Source organism: Artemia sp. Qi Xiang Cuo, chromosome 15 (genome assembly GCF_049724085.1).
Source record: "Artemia sp. Qi Xiang Cuo chromosome 15, ASM4972408v1, whole genome shotgun sequence".
NCBI lineage: Eukaryota > Metazoa > Arthropoda > Branchiopoda > Anostraca > Artemiidae > Artemia > Artemia sp. Qi Xiang Cuo.
In genome coordinates this window covers 28,930,054-28,948,484 of record NC_142808.1, presented here as the reverse complement: position 1 = coordinate 28,948,484, position 18,431 = coordinate 28,930,054, and the positions used below count along the sequence as shown (strand labels likewise).

At 35.2% G+C, this 18,431-nt stretch overlaps 1 protein-coding gene across 3 annotated transcripts in view; it reads right to left on the bottom strand.

Moving 5' to 3' along the window:
• Positions 1–18,431, bottom strand: part of LOC148943521 (trypsin-1-like) — a 202,723-nt gene that overhangs the window by 84,123 nt on the left and 100,169 nt on the right. For all 3 annotated transcript variants that reach the window (XM_089101772.1, XM_089101774.1, XM_089101773.1), the window contains exon 3: positions 691–838. In XM_089101772.1, the coding sequence (XP_088957898.1) occupies positions 691–838 (148 nt within the window). The remainder of the gene's footprint in view (positions 1–690; positions 839–18,431) is intronic.

The window sequence follows — 18,431 nt, the reverse complement described above, 5'->3', positions numbered from 1 at the left end:
TTAATGAATTATTCTTTTAAATTTTATTCCTTTAATGAATTATTCCTTTAAATTTTATTGCTTTATTGAGTCATTCGTTTAAATTTAAGTTTTTAAATTTTAAATTTAGTCGTAAAAATTCAAATCTGAAATGTTGCCACTCAATCTGAATATTAATTAGAGAAGATTAATTATTATCAATAACAGGATCAATATTTTCAGCAACTATTTGTTTTATATTAAATTTGATGAAAGTCCACGATAATTTTATGTTTTCGAGTTTGCAGCCTTTTGGTTACGAAGGAACAAAATATACTCAAGGAAGAGAAAATACTCTTCTTGCTTTGTTTGTAATTTTTCCTCTAGATTTCATGAAATAAACGTGACTCAAAGTAAATCTGTTAACATCCAATTTTAAAACATGCTACAAGCCATCCCTCGTATAATGCTTATTATTGACAGACTTATTGTAAATTCACAACTTTTTTTCTTCTTTTTCTTTTGTTTTCAGTTCTAGTTAGGCCCAACTTCGCTTTCGCAGACTTGTAATTTTTCACCATAGTAAGATGAAGTTCTCGGGAAAGAAGAGAAATAAGCTGTTTATGTTTTATTGCCAATTTCTTCCTTTAGAAAAACTGCAAATCGAAGTTGATTTATACACACCAAATGTTAGCCGACAAATCATATTAATCAGGAACTGGAATTATTTACCGTTAAGAGTGCAATGTCATTCTCTCTGGTTTTGGCATTATAAAGCCAGTGGACACTACTGCTTAAAACGGATCTTCTCTGTTCGTTTGAATCTGTAGCAAAAAGTTGATGCTCGCCAGCTGTGACCGTAATATTGGCAAGAGGAACACTAAAATGTCAGTTATATTAACAGGTTAATTTTTTTGTATATGGTAGCTATGGTTGACAACAATGCAAAGGAAGTTTCATACAAAATCCTAAGAAATTTCAATAAATATCTAGAACATTGTATGTGTGTTTCCACCTTTGCACTGAACAAAGGATGGCTGGCCCCCAGCCCCCCATTGCACTTCCTGGCTGAAGGGCCACGAAACGGAGATCAGCACCGCCGGTTTGGACCTTAAGAGTCTAGTCCCGTCATACTTACTTCTTACTTACTTACACTGAACAAAGCAACTCAAAAATTCAAAATAGAACGGTGAAATTTTGTCTGTATAGTTTTGAGATTATTGTTTTAATTTTTACGCTAGATTATTGTGACAGGAGAATTAAAATTTGAGGAAACTTCCTTTACAGAAATCATCTAACCTACAAAAAAATACCATCAGATGATTCAATTTACATTTCCTGAAAGCAATATATAGATTAAACGATTAGTTTTTTTTATTATAATGGCTAAAGATGGCAAGCTAATAGTTGAACCTCCAAAGAAAATGTTTCTCCTTATAGAGGTATTTGATAAAAATATTTTACTCCTACGTTTGACTCTGTTATTTATGGTAATTTCTGTTCGATTTATTTCTATTTAATTCGACTTCTTATATTAGCCAATATCTGCTCGCTTTAATTTTTAATATCATTTTTAATATTTCATCAAAAAGTGTGTTTGCGTAGTTTATAAAAATAAGGCTTGATTCTATAAAACGACGAAAAAGTTTGCTATCAAAGAATTTTCTTAAGTTAACATGACTAAGCTCACATTAAAATGCACTTCAGCACATTCTCAGACACAACTGGAAAATTATTTTGTAAATTGTAAATTATTTTGTAAATTATTTACAAATTGTAAATTTATAATTTTGTAAATTATATAAAGGTACTGAAATATCCCCAAATAAAATCCTGAAAAAATGGAAAACTTGACTTAGAAGGACGTTATGATTTTGTATTCCAAATTGAAGATTAACTTGGAGCCCATCGAATTTTTCTTCTTTTATATCATTTTTGAAATTTACATAACTTGCAAAAACATGAACATCACCATGCCGATCAATGATCAAAATTGAAGTTGCGTTGGAAGTCTGTTATATTTTTTTCCTTGAGGTCTAATTTTGTACTTACATAAATAGCAAAACCATGCCAATTACCAGAGGTGGAAGAAGTCTAACGTTTAAGAATAAGATTGGATACTCAAGTTCAAGATTAGCATCCCAAGCAATTGATACTCTATGCTTCCTTCGAAATTAGTTTAAGAGTTTTAGGGTTATTGTTGCTTCAAGATTTTTATGATATGTAGTATTACTGTGTTGATTTATTCATGTTTACATTTCTTGGCACACGGTTTTACTCTCCAACGCTTTATACCTTATATTTGTTGTTATTAGTATCTTCTTGCTAGTAGTACACCCTCGCAAGCAAAGCTTTCGGTATATCACCTGCTGATTTTGTTTGTAGTATTTTGAAAATAAATTAGTACTACTAAAAAAATTAATTTCATTAGTTATGAATATACTAGAATAAGTTGCAGGCCTTTCTATGTCCAATATATATTTTTAAAAATGAAAATGTATTAATCCATCCCATTGTTGTTTTCATAGTGTAGTAACTATACGCATATTTCCAGAATATCTTAACATCCTTAGAGACATGTAATCTTATAAATAGAAACCTTTGCATCACTCCGTGCAACAAATTGCTATCTATACCCTCCAGTCTCTTTTTGGTAGGTAATTTCACACCAAAAATCCTACCTAGAGCCTCCACTCTCTTTTTTTTTATCTGACCACAAATTCACGGACGAAATCTGATGGAAAAGTATTCTCTTTCAATAACATATACCAGATGGTTGAAAATAAGTGCTTTCTTAGAGTTGATACCTCGAAAAACAGGGACCCCCGGGCTAGAAAACTTGCGTATATCTAAAGGTTGGGTAACAAAGCAATATTTAGTTTCTCACAAGCTATTTTATGTTGCAGTTGAAAAATGAATGAACTTATTGAAGCTTTTCATAGTGAGTCTGAGGACATTTTTGATATTTTTGTGGGTCAAGTCCCTCCACAGATAAAGGGTCGGTATGGTACATCTTCTGACCCTGAGTTAAGCAGCTCTTCTACTGCTACAAGTACAAGTGACAATACACCGATAAAGAATTCATCTGAAACAAGCTCATTTAATGTAGACTTTAAGTAATGATGCAGAATCTGAAAAGTTAATCGATAGTAGTGGGGCCAAGACGGTTCTAACGGGGCCCACCCCCTTCGAATCCCGATCTGGAGACTTTTTTAAGCTTGTAAGAGATGCAGATATTAGGGTAATAGAAAATTGTAATAGAATATTACATCTTACATCTTCTATTACATCTTCTATGTAATAGAAGATGACGCAATAGGGCGTGACATGTTGCATCACAGGTGGTATTTAGTAATTGAAGTTGAGGGTAATGCGTGCCTTAGTGGATTTATTGGGAATAACTTAATGATAGCGCATATGTTACTTAATGTCAGCGCACATCTTACGTAATGTCAGCCCACATGTTGCATAATGACAGAGCACACATAAATGTAACATAATAATTTTTGTGATTTCATGCTGTTCGTCGAGACGTTCAACGCTTTTTTTCTTTTCATGTGTTTTTTTTTCAAGGCGTTTCCTTTTCTTCAAGGCGTTTCTTTTTTTTCTTTCGCGTTTTTTTCTTTGATTCTTGTATAAGGGGGAATTTTTATGGATGACGCATTCCCACGCGAACCGTTTCTTTTAGATTCCATGAGGCAATCCTTCGACTTTAATTGAGAAGGACAGATACACGGGTTGTTACATAATACTTTGCTTTTTTTTCGGTGTATTTTTTTCTCAAACGACCATTATATTCTAATGATTTTTGTCTTCATTAGGACTCGAAAGATCAATTTCTATCCAATAGAACAACACCCCCAGATGCCAGGAAGAGCGGGCTATTTCCAATATTCTGTGCTGGCTAATATATTCCAGAAGCCTCATAGCAGATTCCCATAGAATTTCCAGAAGCCTCTAATAGTATTTCTAGAAGCATCATAGCAGATTCTCATAGGGTCTCAAATGGTCCCATAGCACATTTCCATAAAATTTTCAATGGTCCTGGTTTCCGTGACACAGCTGGTAAGATTCCCATGACAAGCCCTGCTTCAAGCAAATGCCCTGTTTCTTACACCTGTGATAGTTGACGTAGAGAGGGGGAATTTGTTTCTAAAAATTATTGTTTCCAAGCAAATGGGTAATTATAGAAATTCCGAAAATACAGCATTTTGAGAGAAGACTATGCAAATGGAAATAACAAAACCTGACAAAACCTGACATAGGATAAAATATAGACCAAAAACATGTGTAAATTAAAATAAAGGTATGGGCAGGCGAGCAATGGCAATGCCAGCAGGCAATGCCAGGGGAGTTGATGTTATATCTTTCTTAGGAAAATGGGCCATTATTACAAAAATTTGCCTTAACTGGCTGAAAGAGTGCATAAATTCTTCATTTTTAGTCATATTGCCGGGATAATTAAGGAACGTGTAATATATTTTTCTATTTTTGTGTGTGTTTTTTCTTAGGAAAATCGTCCATTATTGCAAAACTTAGCCTTAACTAAACGAAAGAGAGAGTATTAGTATTGTTTGATAAATGGAGTCGGGGTTCGAGTCGGCATATTGAAAATATTGGGAATTAGAGTCAAAATTGGTTACAAATTACAAATCTAGTTAAAAGAACCGTTAAACAGGACTCTGGAGTTGGAGTTTCGGTAATTTTTGCTGAATAGAGTCGAAATTGGAGGCGGTATATAGAAAATGTCTGGAGTTAGAGTTGAAATAGGTTAAAAATTAAAAATCTACTTAAAAGAACCTTTAAAACAGGGATCTGAAGTTGGATTTTTAGTAATTTTTTATGAATGGAGTCAAAGTTGGAGTCAGCATATTGAAAATATCTGGAGCTAGAGACAAAATCGGTTATAAATTTTTCATCTACTTAAAAAGAACCTTTAAAACAGGGCTCTGAAGTTGGAATTTTAGTAATTTCTGCTGAATGGAGTCGGAGCTGGAGTCGGCATATTGAAAATGTTTTGAGGTAGACTCAAAATCGGTTATAAATTACAAGTCTAGTTAAAAGAACCTTTAAAACAGGGCTATAGTGTTGGAGTTTTAGTAATTTTTGCTGAATAGAGTCGGATTTGGAGTCTGTATAATAAAAATACCTGGAGCTAGATTCGAAATTGGTTGTAAATTACAAATCTAGTTAAATGAATCTTTAGAACGGTGCTCTGGAGTTGGAATTTTAGTAATTTCTTGCCGAGTGGAGTCGAACTTGGAGACGGCATACTGAAAATGTCTAGAGGTAGACTTGAAATCGATAATAAATTATTATAAAGTTAAAAGAACCTTTAAAACAGGGCTCTGGAGTGGGACGTCAGTAATTGTTTGCTGAATGGAGTCAGAGTTGAAGTCAGCATATTTAAAATGTCTGGGGTTAGACTTGAGATCGGTTATAAGTTACAAATCTAGTTAAAAGAACCTTTAAAGTCTGGCTTTGGGGTTGGAGTTTAGTAATTTTTGGCTGAAGGGAGTCGGAGTTGGAGTCAGCATATTGAAAAATGTCTGGAGCTAGAGTCAAAATTGGTTATAAATTACAAATCTAGTTAAAAGAACCTTTAAAACACAGCTCTGAAGTTGGAGTCTTAATAATATTTCTGCTGAATGGAGTCGGAGTTGGAGTCGGCATAATGAAAATGTCTGAAGTTAGAGTCGAAATCGGTTATAAATTACAAACCTAGTTAAAAGAACCTTTAAAACAGGGATCTGGAGTTGGGGTTTTAGTAACTTTTGCTGAGTGGAATCGTAGTTGGAGTCAATATATTTAAAATGTCTGGAGCTAGAGTGAAAATTGGTTATAAGAACCTTTAAAACAGGGTTCTGAAGTTGGAGTCTTAGTAATTTTTTTTCTAAATGGAGTCGGAGTTCGAGGCGACATATTGAAAATGTCTAGAGTTAGAGACAGGCACTTCTACCAGGCCCCCAAGCACCATTTGAACCGGTCACACCGTACTAACTCTACATTTGAACCGTACAAAATACGAAAGACTTCTTACAAAACAGAAAAAAATACGATTCCCTCAATTCCTGATTGGTCACTTCTACTCCCCCCCCCCCCCATTCCAAATTCTGATTCTGCTTGTTGAGTGCTGACTTTTGTTCGTTAATTTTTCTCTTCGTGAAAGTAGTACATTATTTTTTTCCTCGTGAAAATGATTTTCTTCATAGAACTTGATGCGTGTTCATTTTTTTTAAACTTGTTGCATGTGGATTTTTTTCTCTTCGTGAAAGCTGTTCATTGATTTTTTCTCCTCACTGAAACTGATTTTGTTCTTGGAACTTATTGCGTTCTGATTTTTTTTTTTCGTGAGACTTGTTGAGTGCTGATTTTTGTTAATGAAACTTGTTACATTTTGAGTCTTCTCTTAGTGAAACTTGTACTTGATTCTTTCTGAGTGAAACTAATTTTCTTCATGGAAGTTTACGTGTACTCAATTTCTTTTCGTGGAACTTACTGCATGCTGATTTTGTTCGTGAAACTCGTTACATATTGATTTTTCTCTTTGTGAATATGTGCATTGATTTTTTTTTCTCATTGTGATACTCGTCATGCTCGTAGGACTCGTTGTGTGCTGATTTTTGTTCGTGAAATTTGTTGCATGTCGATTTTCATCTTCTTTAAACTCGTACATTGATTTTCTCCTAACGAAACTAATTTTATTCATGGAACTTGTCGCGTGAGGATTTAGGATCGTGAAATTTGTTGAGTGCTGATTTTGCTCCTGAAACTTGTTGCATGGTGTTTTTTTATCTTTTTGTTGTCTTTTTTTCACAAAACTTGTTTATTAATTTTTCTTATCATGAAACAGATTTTATTCAAGAATTCATTGCATGCTTTTTATGTTCGTGAAACCAGCTGTATGGTAATTTTTCTCCATGAAACTAATCATATGTTGTGTTTATCTTCGTAAAACTTGCACATTTATTTTCACCTTGCGAAATTGATTTTGATCAAGGAACATGTTGCGTGCCAATTTTTGTTCGTGGAACCTAGCGCATGTTGATTTTCTGTTCATTAAACTTGTTACATGTTGATTTTTCTTCTCGTGAAACTTGTTACATGTTGATTTTTCAGTTCATGAAACCTGTAAATTGATTTTTTTTTACATGAAACATGTAGCCTACGCTCGTTTTTCTCCCCATGAAACTGATTTTCCTCATAAAACATGTTGCACGCTGAATGTTTTTTCGTAGAACTTGTTATATGTTTATTTTTTCTTCTCATGAAACTGACTTTCTTTATTGAATATCTTGCGTACTGATTTTTGGTTGTGAAACTTGATGCATGTTGATTTTTTTCTTCGTGAAACTCGTTCCTTAATTTTGGTCTCTCCTCATTGAAACTGATTCTGTTCATAGAACTTGCTGTTTGCTGATCTTTTGTTTGTCAAACTTGTTACATGCTTAGTCTTTTCGTGAAACTCGTTACATGATAATTTTTTCTCTTCATGAAGCTAGTACATTCATTTTTATTCTCGTGAAACTGTTTCATGTACTATTTCCATGAAAAGAAAAAATTAGCACGCAACAAGTTCCATGAACAGAATCAGTTTCAATGAGGAGAAAAAACTGGCTGAACGAGTTTTTTGAAGAGAAAAATCAACATGCAATAATTTTCACGAAAAAAATCAGTACGCAAGAGTTTCAATAAAGAAAGTCAGTTACACGAGAAGAAAAATCAACATGTAACAAGTTTAAAAAACAAAAATTGACATTAAACAAGTTCCACGAACAAATAAAAATCAGCGTGCAACAGGTTCTATGTCGTACACGAGTTTACATTTTTCATGAAAAGAAAAATGTACATGTAACAAGTTTCATGAATAGAAATTGAAATGCAACAAATTCCACAAAGAAAGAAATAATCAGCATGCAACATGTTTCACAAACAATAATAAGCATGCAATAAGTTCCATGAACAAAATCTGTTTCGCGAGGAGAAAAATCAATGTACAAGTTTGCTAAGCGAAAAAAAACAACAACCTACAACAAGTTTCACGAAGAAAATTCAGCACACAACCAGTTCCATTAATATAAATCATCACGCAACAAGTTCGATGAACAAAATCAGTTTTGCGAGAACAAAAAATTAATGTAAATTTTTCACGAATAGAAAAATCAACTGCAATAAGATTCAAGAACAAAAATCAGCACACAACGAGTTCCACGAACAATACGAGTTTCACAATGAGAAAAACTCTATCTACACTTTCATGAGGAGAAAAAACAACATGTATCAAGTTTCACTAACAAATTAGCATGCAACAAGTTCCACAAAAAAATCTGCACCCATGAATTTCCATGAAGAAAATCAGTTTCACGAGGAGAAAAATCAATGTACAACTTCATGAAGAGAAAAATAAACATGTAACAAGTTTCACGAACCAAAATGAGCACTCTAAGAGATCCATGAACATAAATCATCATGCAACAAGTTCCTCGAAAGAAATCAGTAACGCGAGGAGAAAAAACAGTCAAAGTACGAGTTTCATGAGGAGAAAAATCAACATGCAAAAAGTTTCAAGAAAAAAAATCAGCACGAAATGAATTTCGCGAGCAAGACGAGATTCACAATGAGAAAAAAAATTTAATGTATATTTTTATGAAGAGGGAAATCGACGTATAACATGTTTCACGAGAAGAAAAATCAATGTACAAGTTTCACGATGAGAAAATCAATCTCTAACAAGTTCTACGAACTAAATCGGCCCTTTGATAAGTTCTTTGAACAAAATCAGATTCACGGTAAGAAAAATCAATGTACAAGTTTTGCGAAGAGAGAAAAAAACAAGTCTTAGGAACAAAAATCAGCCTTCAGCAAGCTCCACGAACTAAAAACATCATGCAACAAGTTCCATGAACAAAGTCAGTTTCGAGAGGAGAAATAAAAATCAATGTATAAGTTTCTAGATGAGAAACATTAATATGCAGCAACATTGACGAACAATAATAAGCATGCAATGAGCTCCATGAACAAAAGAAGTCTCGCGAGAAGAAAAGTGTACAAATTTGTTAAGAGAAAAAAACAACATGTAACTAGTTTCACGAAAAAAATCAGCATGCAACAAGTTCCATGAAGAAAAAAACAAATAAATCAGCAAGCATCAAGTTCCATGACACCAACCTCTGTTCCATTGAAAAAAAGTACTAAACACCCAACTCCAGAGCCATGTTTTAAAGGTTTTTTTAAACTAGATTTTTAATTAATAGCCGATTTGAACTCTAACTCCAGACATTTTCAGTATGACCACTCCAATTCCATATCCATTCAGTAAAAATTACTAAAATTGAATTCCAAAGACCTGCTTTAAAGCTTCTTTTAACTAGATTTATCATTTATAACCGATTTCGAATCTAACTTCAGACATTTTCAATATGCCGACTTGGAGTCGGTATTTTGAAAATGTCTGAAGTTAGATTCGAAATCGGTTATAAATAATAAATCTAGTTAAAAGAAGCTTTAAAGCAGGTCTTTTAAAGCAGCCGACTTGGAATATTGAAAATGTCTGGAGTTAGACTTGAAATCGGTTATAAATTACAAAACCAGTTAAAAGAACCTTTAAAAAAGGGCTCTGAAGTTTGATTTTTAGTATTTTTTTTGTTCAATTGAGTCGGGTTTGGAGTCGGAATATTGAAAATGTATGTTTCAATATGCCGTGTTTGAACTTCAAATGAAAGTTAGAGTCAAAATCGGTTATAAATTATAAATCTAGTTAGAAGTACCTTTAAAGCAGGGCTTTGGAGTTGGAGTTTTAGTTATTTTTGCTGAGTGGAGTCGGCGTTCAAGTCGACATATTAAAAATGTGTCGTATTAGACTTTAAATCAGCTTTAAATTATAAATCTAGTTAAAAGAACCTTTAAAACCAGGCTTTGAAGTTGGATTTTTAGTAATTTTTGCTGAATGGAGTCAGGGTTGGAGTCAGCATACTGAAAATGCCTGGAGTTAGAGTTGAAGTCGGCTATAAATTACAAATCTAGCGGAAATAACCTTTACAACATGGCTCTGGAGTTGGGTTTTTAGTATTTTTTTCTGAATGGAGTCGAAGCTGGAGTCGGAATACTGAAAACATCGGGAGCTAGAGTCGAAATCGGTTATAAATTACAAATCTAGTTCAAAGAACCTTTAATCCAGGTTTCTGGAGTTAGAGTTTCGTAGTTTTTGCTGAATGGAGTCGGGATTGAAATCGGCATATTGAAAATATATGGCGCTAGAGTCGAAATAGACTATAAATTATAAATCCAGTTAAAAAGAATCTTTTAAACAGGGCTCTGAAGTTTAAGTTTTAGTATTTTCTTGCTGAATGGAGATGGATTTTGAGTCAAGATACTGAAAATGTCTGGAGTTAGAAGCAGGCAATTCTACCAGGCCCCCAAGCATCAATTTCAGCCGATAACAAATTCTTTTTACAAAATACGAAACAAAGAAATACGGTTCCCTCAATTCCAGATTCATCACTTCTACCCCCCAGTCAAAATTGTGTTTCCTTTTTTTAAATGGTGATTTTCTTTCTTGAAACTTGTAACGTGTTAATTTTTTATTTCGTGAAAGTTGTACATTGTGTTTTATCCTCATGAAACTGATTTTGTTCATGGAAGTTAATGCGTGCTGATTTTTGTTCGTTAAACTTGTTTATTGTTGATTTTTCTCTTCGTGGAATTTATACATTGATTTTTTCCTCGTGAGACTAATTTTCTTTATGGAAGTTGATGTGTACTAGTTTTTTTTTTCGTGGAACTTGTTGCATGATGATTTTCTTCGTTAAACTCGTTACATGTTGATTTTTCTCTTCGTGAAACTTGTAAATTCATTTTTTCTCCTCGTGAAATTGATTTTGTTCATAGAACTGGTCGCGTGATAATTTATGATCATGAAACTTGTTGAGTGCTGAATAATTTTTGTGAAACTATATACATGTTGATTTTCTGTTGCCGCAATTTGTTTATTGGTTTTTCTCATCATGAAACTGATTTTATGCAAGAATTCATTGCATGCTTATTATCGTGAAACCGGCTGCGTGCTGATTTTTTCTTCATGACACTAATTGCATATTGCTTTTTCTCTTCGTGAACTTGTACATTTGATTTTCGCCTTGTGAAAATAATTTTGTTCAAGGAACAAATTGCTTGCCAATTTTTGTTCGTGGAACTTATTACATTTTTATTTTCTGTTCATGAAACTTGTTACATGTTGATTTTTCTTCTCGTAAAACTTGGCACATGTTGATTTTTCAGTTCTCAAAACTTGTACATTTAGTTTTTTCCTCGCGAAACTGATTTTGTTCATGGAACATATTGCGGGATGATTTATGTTCGTGGAACTTTTTAAATGCTGATTTCTACTCGTGAAACTTATTACAATTTGATTTTTCTCTTCGTGAAAGCTGTCTTTTGATTTTTTTACCCCTCACGAAACAGGTTTCCTTCATAGAACATGTTGCGTAATGATTTATGCTCGTTGAACTTGTTGAGTGCTAATTCTTGTTCGTGAAACTTGTTACATGCTGATTTTTCTCTTCCTGAAAGTTGTACAGTAATTTTTATCTTTGTGAAACTGATTTTCTTCATGGAACTAGATACGTTATGATTTTATATTTTCATGGAATGTAATGCATGCAGATTTCGTTCATGAAACTTGGTACATGTTGATTCTTCTTTTTAGGAAAATGTACATTGATTTTTTCTCATTCTGGAACTTTTCTTGATCATGGAACTGGTTGTGTGATGATTTGTGTTCGTAGAAATTATTGAGTGCTGATTTTTGTCCGTGAAACTTGCTACATGTTGATTTTTCTCTTCATGAAGCTAGTATATTGACTTTTCTTCTAGTGAAACTATTTTTTTTTCATGGAACTTGATGCGTGCTGATTTATTTTTTTTTCTTCATGGAACTTGTTACATGCTGATTTTGTTCGTGAAACTAGTTACATGTTGTTTTTTTCTCTTAACAAATTTGTACAGTTTTCTTCTCGCGAGACTGCTTTTGTTCATGGAGCTCATTGCATGCTTATTATTGTTCGTGAAAGTTGTTGCATATTAATGTTTCTCATCTTGAAACTTATACATTGATTTTTACTTCTCCTTGTGAAACTGATTTTGTTTATCGAACTTGTTGCATGATGTTTTTTACTTCGTAAAACTTGCTGAGGGCTGATTTTTGTTCCCAAGACTTGTTTTTTTCTCTCTTCGCAAAACTTGTACATTGATTTTTCTTACCGTGAATCTGATTTTGTTCAAAGAACTTAATAAAGGGCCGATTTTAGTTCGTAGAACTTGTTGAAGATTGATTTTCTCATCGTGAAACTTGTACATTGATTTTTCTTCTCGTGAAACAGAAGAAAAACATAAACATATACATTGAAATTTTTTTCTCATTGTGAATCTCGTCTTGCTCGCGAAACTCATTGCGTGCTGATTTATGCTCCTGAAACTTTTCGCATGTTGATTTTTCTCCTCATGAAACTCGTACTTTGACTGTTTTTTCTCCTCGCGTTACTGATTTCTTTCGAGGAATCTTTTGCTGAATGGAGTCTGAGTTGAAGTTGGCACATTGAAAAGGTCTGAAGTCAGAGTCGAAATCAGTTATATGTTACAAATCTAGTCAAAAGAACCTCTAAAACAGGGCTCTGGAGTTCGAGTTTAGTAATGTTTTGCTGAATGGAGTCTGTTTTGGATTCCGAATATTGAAAATGTCTGGAGCTAGAGTAAAAATTGGTTATAAACTACAAATCTAGTTAGAAGAACCTTTAAAAAAGGGCTCTGAAGTTCAATGATTAGTAATTTTTTGCTGAATGGAGTCCATTCAGCAAAAAGAATACTAATCATCGAACTTCAGAGCCCTTTTATAAAGGTTCTTCGAACTAGATTTGTAGTTTATAACAGATTTTTACTCTAGCTCCAGACATATTCAATATTCGGAATACAAAACAGACTCCATTCAGCTAAACATTACTAAACTCCAAATCCAGAGCCCTGTTTTAGAGATTCTTTTGACTAGATTTGTAACTTATAACTGATTTCGACTCTAACTTCAGACCTTTCCAATGTGCCGACTTCAACTCAGACTCCATTCAGCCAAAGAAATTACTCACAATCCAACTTCATGGCCCTTTTTTAAAGTTTCTTTTAACAAGATTTGTAGTTTACAACCGATTTCTACTCTAGCTCCAGACCTTTTCAATATGCTGACTCCAACTCTGACTCCACAGAGCAACAAATTTGTAAACTCCAACTCCAGAGCCCTGCTTTAAAGGTTTTTTTTAACTAGATTTGTAATTTATAACTGATTCCGACTCTAACTCCAGGCATTTTTCAATATGCCGACTCCAATTCCGACTCCATTCAGCAAAAACTACCAAAACTCTAACTCCAGAGCCCAGTTTTAAAGATTATTTTAACTAGGTTTGTAATTTATAGCCGATTTCGAATCTAACTTCAGACATTTTCAGTATTCCGACTCCAACTCCGACAACATTCAGCAAAAAAAATACTAATCATCTAGCTTCAGAGACCATATTTTAAAGATTTTTTTAAACTAGATTTGTAGTTTATAACCGGTTTTTACTCTAGCTCGGGACATTTTCAATATTCAGAATTCAAAACACACTCCATTCAGCAAAACATTACTAAACTCCAACTCCAGAGCCCTGTTTTAAAGGTTCTTTTGACTAGATTTGTAATTTATAACTGATTTCGACTCTAACTTCAGACCTTTTTAATGTGCCTACTCCAACGCAGATTCCATTCAGCAAAAGGAATTACTAACAATCCAACTTTATAGCCCTTTTTTAAAGTTTCTTTTAACAAGATTTGTAGTTTACAACCGATTTCTTCTCTAGCTCCAAACATTTTCAATATGGTCACTCCAACTCTGACTCCACTCAGCAAAAAACTTGTAAACTCCGACTCCAGAACCCTGCTTTAAAGGTTGTTTTAGCTAGATTTGTAATTTATAACCGATTTCGACTCTAACTCCAGGCATTTTCAATATGCCGACTCCAACTCCGACTCCATTCAGAAAAAATGACCAAAACTCTAATTCCAAAGCCCTGTTTTAATGATTATATTTTAACTAGGTTTGTAATTTATAAGAGATTTCGACTCTTTTAACAAGATTTGTATATTTGTGCGATTTCTACTCTAGCTCCAGATATTTTCAATATGCTGACTCCAACTCTGACTCCACTCAGCAAAAAATTCGTAAACTTCAACTCCAGAGACCTGTTTTAAAGATTCTTTTAACAAGATTTGTAATTTATAACCGATTTCGACTCTAATTTTAGACATTTTCAATATGCCGACTCCTAAATCGACTCCATTCAATAAAAAAAAAATTACTAAACCTCCAACTTCAGATCCCTGTTTTAAAGGTTATTTTTAACTAGATTTGTAACTTATAACCGATTTTGACTCTAGCTCTAGACCCTTTAAAGATGCCTACTCCAACTCCGATTCTAATAAAAAAAAATACTGAAAATTCAACTCCAGAGTCCTGTTTTAAAGGTTCGTGTAACTAGAGTTGTAATTTATAACCGATTTTGACTCTCACTCCAGGCATTATCATTATGTCGCCTCCAACCTCGACTCCATTGAGCAAAAAAATACTAAAAATCCAACTTGAAAGCCATGTTTTAAAGGTTTTTTATAACTAGATTTTTAATTTATAGCGCATTTGAAGTGTAACTCCAGACATTTTCAATATTCTAGTAGAGAGGCCTCATGAGCTCCGACGATAACACCACCCCTTCGAATCCCGATCCGGACACTTTTTTTTAAAACTCCCACGCGAACACCATATATGGGCATAGAGTCCCTAGGGAGACAGAGTACGTAATGTTTCTATGTGTAATAGCTCGGGGGGCGAAGGTTGCACAGGCGCATTGAATTCTAACGGGAACAAGGTTATTGATCTAGGACTCGAGGGGGAAGTGAATTTCCGTGGATTTACATAATCGCTAGGGGAAATTATTGATTCACGAAGGGGGGAATTAAGAAACAAACATGGCTTCATTGTTGTTTGGCTAACCTAACCTGTGAAATTGATTTACATAATCAATGGGGGAATTATTGATTCACGAAGGGGGGAATTAAGAAACAAACATGGCTTCATTGTTGTTTGGTTAGCTTAACCTGAGAAATTGATTTACATAATCGCTAAGGAAAATTATTGATTCATAAAGGGGAGGATTATGAAACAAACAAGGCTTCATTAATCTTTAGGCCTGATGGATTTACATACTCGGCGGGGAAATTGTTGATTCACGAAGAGGGAATTAAGAAACATTAAGGCTTCTTTAATCTTAGGTCTGAGGGATAAACGTTCTTTAGGACAGAGAGAAAAATTAATATTCTATTTTTAAATAGGGCTTCATTGATCTTTAGCGTCAGGAATCATAAATGACATCACTTGTTATCTTGGAATTATGCGGGAGTCTAAAGAGATAGAAATTCTATTTTTAAATACGGCTTCACGGAGCTTTAAGTCGGAGAGGTAAATTGATATTCTAACGAAACCATAATAGTTTAGCTAGGAACATTTATGAGATGAAGAGATTAACGTAGATAGGGTTCTAAAGAGATAGAAATTCTATTTTTAAATACGGCTTCACGGAGCTTTAAGTCGGAGAGGTAAATTGATATTCTAACGAAACCATAATAGTTTAGCTAGGAACATTTATGAGATGAAGAGATTAACGTAGGAAAGGGTTTCCTAGAAATTTGAAATGCTTTAGCGCAGAGATGCCAAACAAAAGGAACACGCTGAAATTACGTTTAGGGATTATTTGGGCGAAACGGTTTTATATATTTTATGGGATTATTTGGGCGAAACAGTTAGAGACATTTTGAAAGAAGATTTTAGGAAAGGTTTTAGAAGAGAATTTGAGGGTGAAACTCTGTGGTCGTTATAATACACAAGTTTCATTTGAACAGTGTTGTGAGGTCCTCTACCCCAACCCCAAAGGGTTCCGATCCCCACCCCAACCCCGAAGGAAGCCCCCGGTACTCAAAGGCCCCCCCCGCTCCCATAGAGCCCCCGCCCCCCCAAACGCCCTCCGCAGACCCTCAAAGGCCCTCCTCTGGTCCTCAAAGGGCCCCCGGATCCCCAAAGGGCACCCCCGGGCCCCCCAAAGGCCCAACGAGCTCCCAAAGGACCAACGGGGTCCCAAAGGCCCTCCACCGGGCCCCCAAAGGCCCCCCCCGACCCCCAGAGGCCATCCCCAGGCCCCAAATGTCCCCCAGGCCCCCAACTGTCCCCCCGGACACTCACAGGCCCCCCAAGCTCGCAAAGGGCCCCCGGCACCCCAAAGGCCCACTCAGACCCCCAAATGCCATCCCCGGGCCCCCCAAAGGCAAATCGAGCTTCCAAAGGACCAACGGGGTCCCAAAGGCCCTCCACTGGCCCCCAAATGTCCCCCAGGCACCCAAAGGGCCCCCGGCGCCCCACCCACCCACCCCGCCCCCAGTCTGCAATCTTCGGACTCCACCTCCCATACACACGGCCCCCACGGTCCCCCCGAGCTCCCCAAGGCACCCTGACCCTCCACAGATCCACAGACCCTCCAAGGATCTCCCCCAACCCTCCGCGGTCGGGGAGGGGATTTTTCTGAAACCGATGATTTGGGATGTGTAGTTTGCTATTTCAGGCTTTTCTGAGCTAAGGTTTCCTAGTATTTCCTAGGTGAATGTTGTCTGAAACCAATAGTTTGGGATGAGTAGTTTGCTATTTCGGGCTTTTATGAGCTAGGTTTCTTAGCCTTTCGTTGATGTGTGTGGAGTGAAACTTATGATTTGGGATGTGTAGTTTGTTATTTTTGACTTTTCTGAGTTGGATTTCTTAGTCTTTCATAGGTGAGTGGTGTCTGAAACCTATGATTTGGGATGTGTAGTTTGCTATTTTCGACTTTTCTGAGCTGGATTTCTTAGCCTTTCATAGGTATGCGTTGTCAGAAAATTATGATTTGGGATGTATAGTTTGCTATTTCAGGCTTTTCTGAGCTAAGGTTTTTTAGTATTTCGTAGGTGAATGTTGTCTGAAACCAATAGTTTGGGATGAATAGTTTGCTATTTTTGACTTTTCTGAGCTAGGTTTCTTAGTCTTTCCTTGGTGTGTGTTGACTGAAACCGATGATTTGGGATATGTAGTTTGCTATTTTTGACTTTTCTGAGCTGGATTTCTTAGTCTTTCATAGGCATGTGTTCTATGAAACCTATGATTTGGGATGGGTAGATTGCTACTTTTGACTTTTCTGAGCTGGATTTCTTAGCCTTTCATAGGTGTTTGTTGTCTGAAACCAATAGTTTGGGATGACTAGTTTGATATTTTTGACTTTTCTGAGCTAGGTTTCTTAGCCGTTCATAGGTGAGTGTTGTCTGAAACCTATGATTCGGGATATGTAATTTGCTATTTCCGACTTTTCATAACCGGATTTCTTAGTCTTTCGTAGGTGTGTGGTGTCTGAAACCTATGATTTGGGGTGTGTGGGTTGCTATTTTTTTTTACTTTTCTGAGCTGGATTTCTTAGCCATTCGTAGGTGTGTGTTGACTGAAACCTATGATTTGGGATGGTTAATTTGCTATTTTTGACTTTTCTGAGATAGATTTCTTAGCCTATCATATGTGTGTCCTTTCAGAAAATTATGATTTGGGAGGTGTAGTTTGCTTTTTGGACTTTTCAGAGCTAGGATTCTTAGTCACTCATAGGTGTTTGTTGTCTGAAACTTCGAGTTTGGGATGAGTAGTTGGCTATTTCAGACTTTTCTGAGCTAAGGTTTCTTAGTATTTTGTAGGTGAATGCTGTCTGAAACTTATGATTTGAGATATGTAAATTACTTTTTCGGGCTTTTCTGAGTTGGATTTCTTAGTCTTTCATAGGTGTGTAGTGTCTGAAACCTATGATTTGGGATGTGTAGTTTGCTATTTTCGACTTTTCTGAGCTAGGTTTCTTAGCCTTTCATAGGTATGTATTGTCAGAACATTATGATTTGGGATGTGTAGTTTGCTATTTCAGGCTTTTCTGAGCTAAGGTTTTCTAGTATTTCGTAGGTGAATGTTGTCTGAAACCAATAGTTTGGGATGAATAGTTTGCTATTTCCGACTTTTCATAACCGGATTTCTTAGTCTTTCGTAGGTGTGTGGTGTCTGAAACCTATGATTTGGGATGTGTGGGTTGCTATTTAAGTCTTTTCTGAGTTGGATTTCTTAGTCTTTAATAGGTGTGTATTTTCTGAAACCAATGATTTTGTTTTTTGGGATTTATAATTTTTAAAATTATGAGATGTATTTATAATACTTTAATATTTGTTTGTTGTCTGAAACATATACTTTGTGATTACTAGTTTGCTATTTTTGACTTTTCTGAGCTAGGTTTCTTAGCCGTTCATAGGTGAGTGTTGTCTGAAACCTATGATCTGGGATATGTAATTTGCTATTT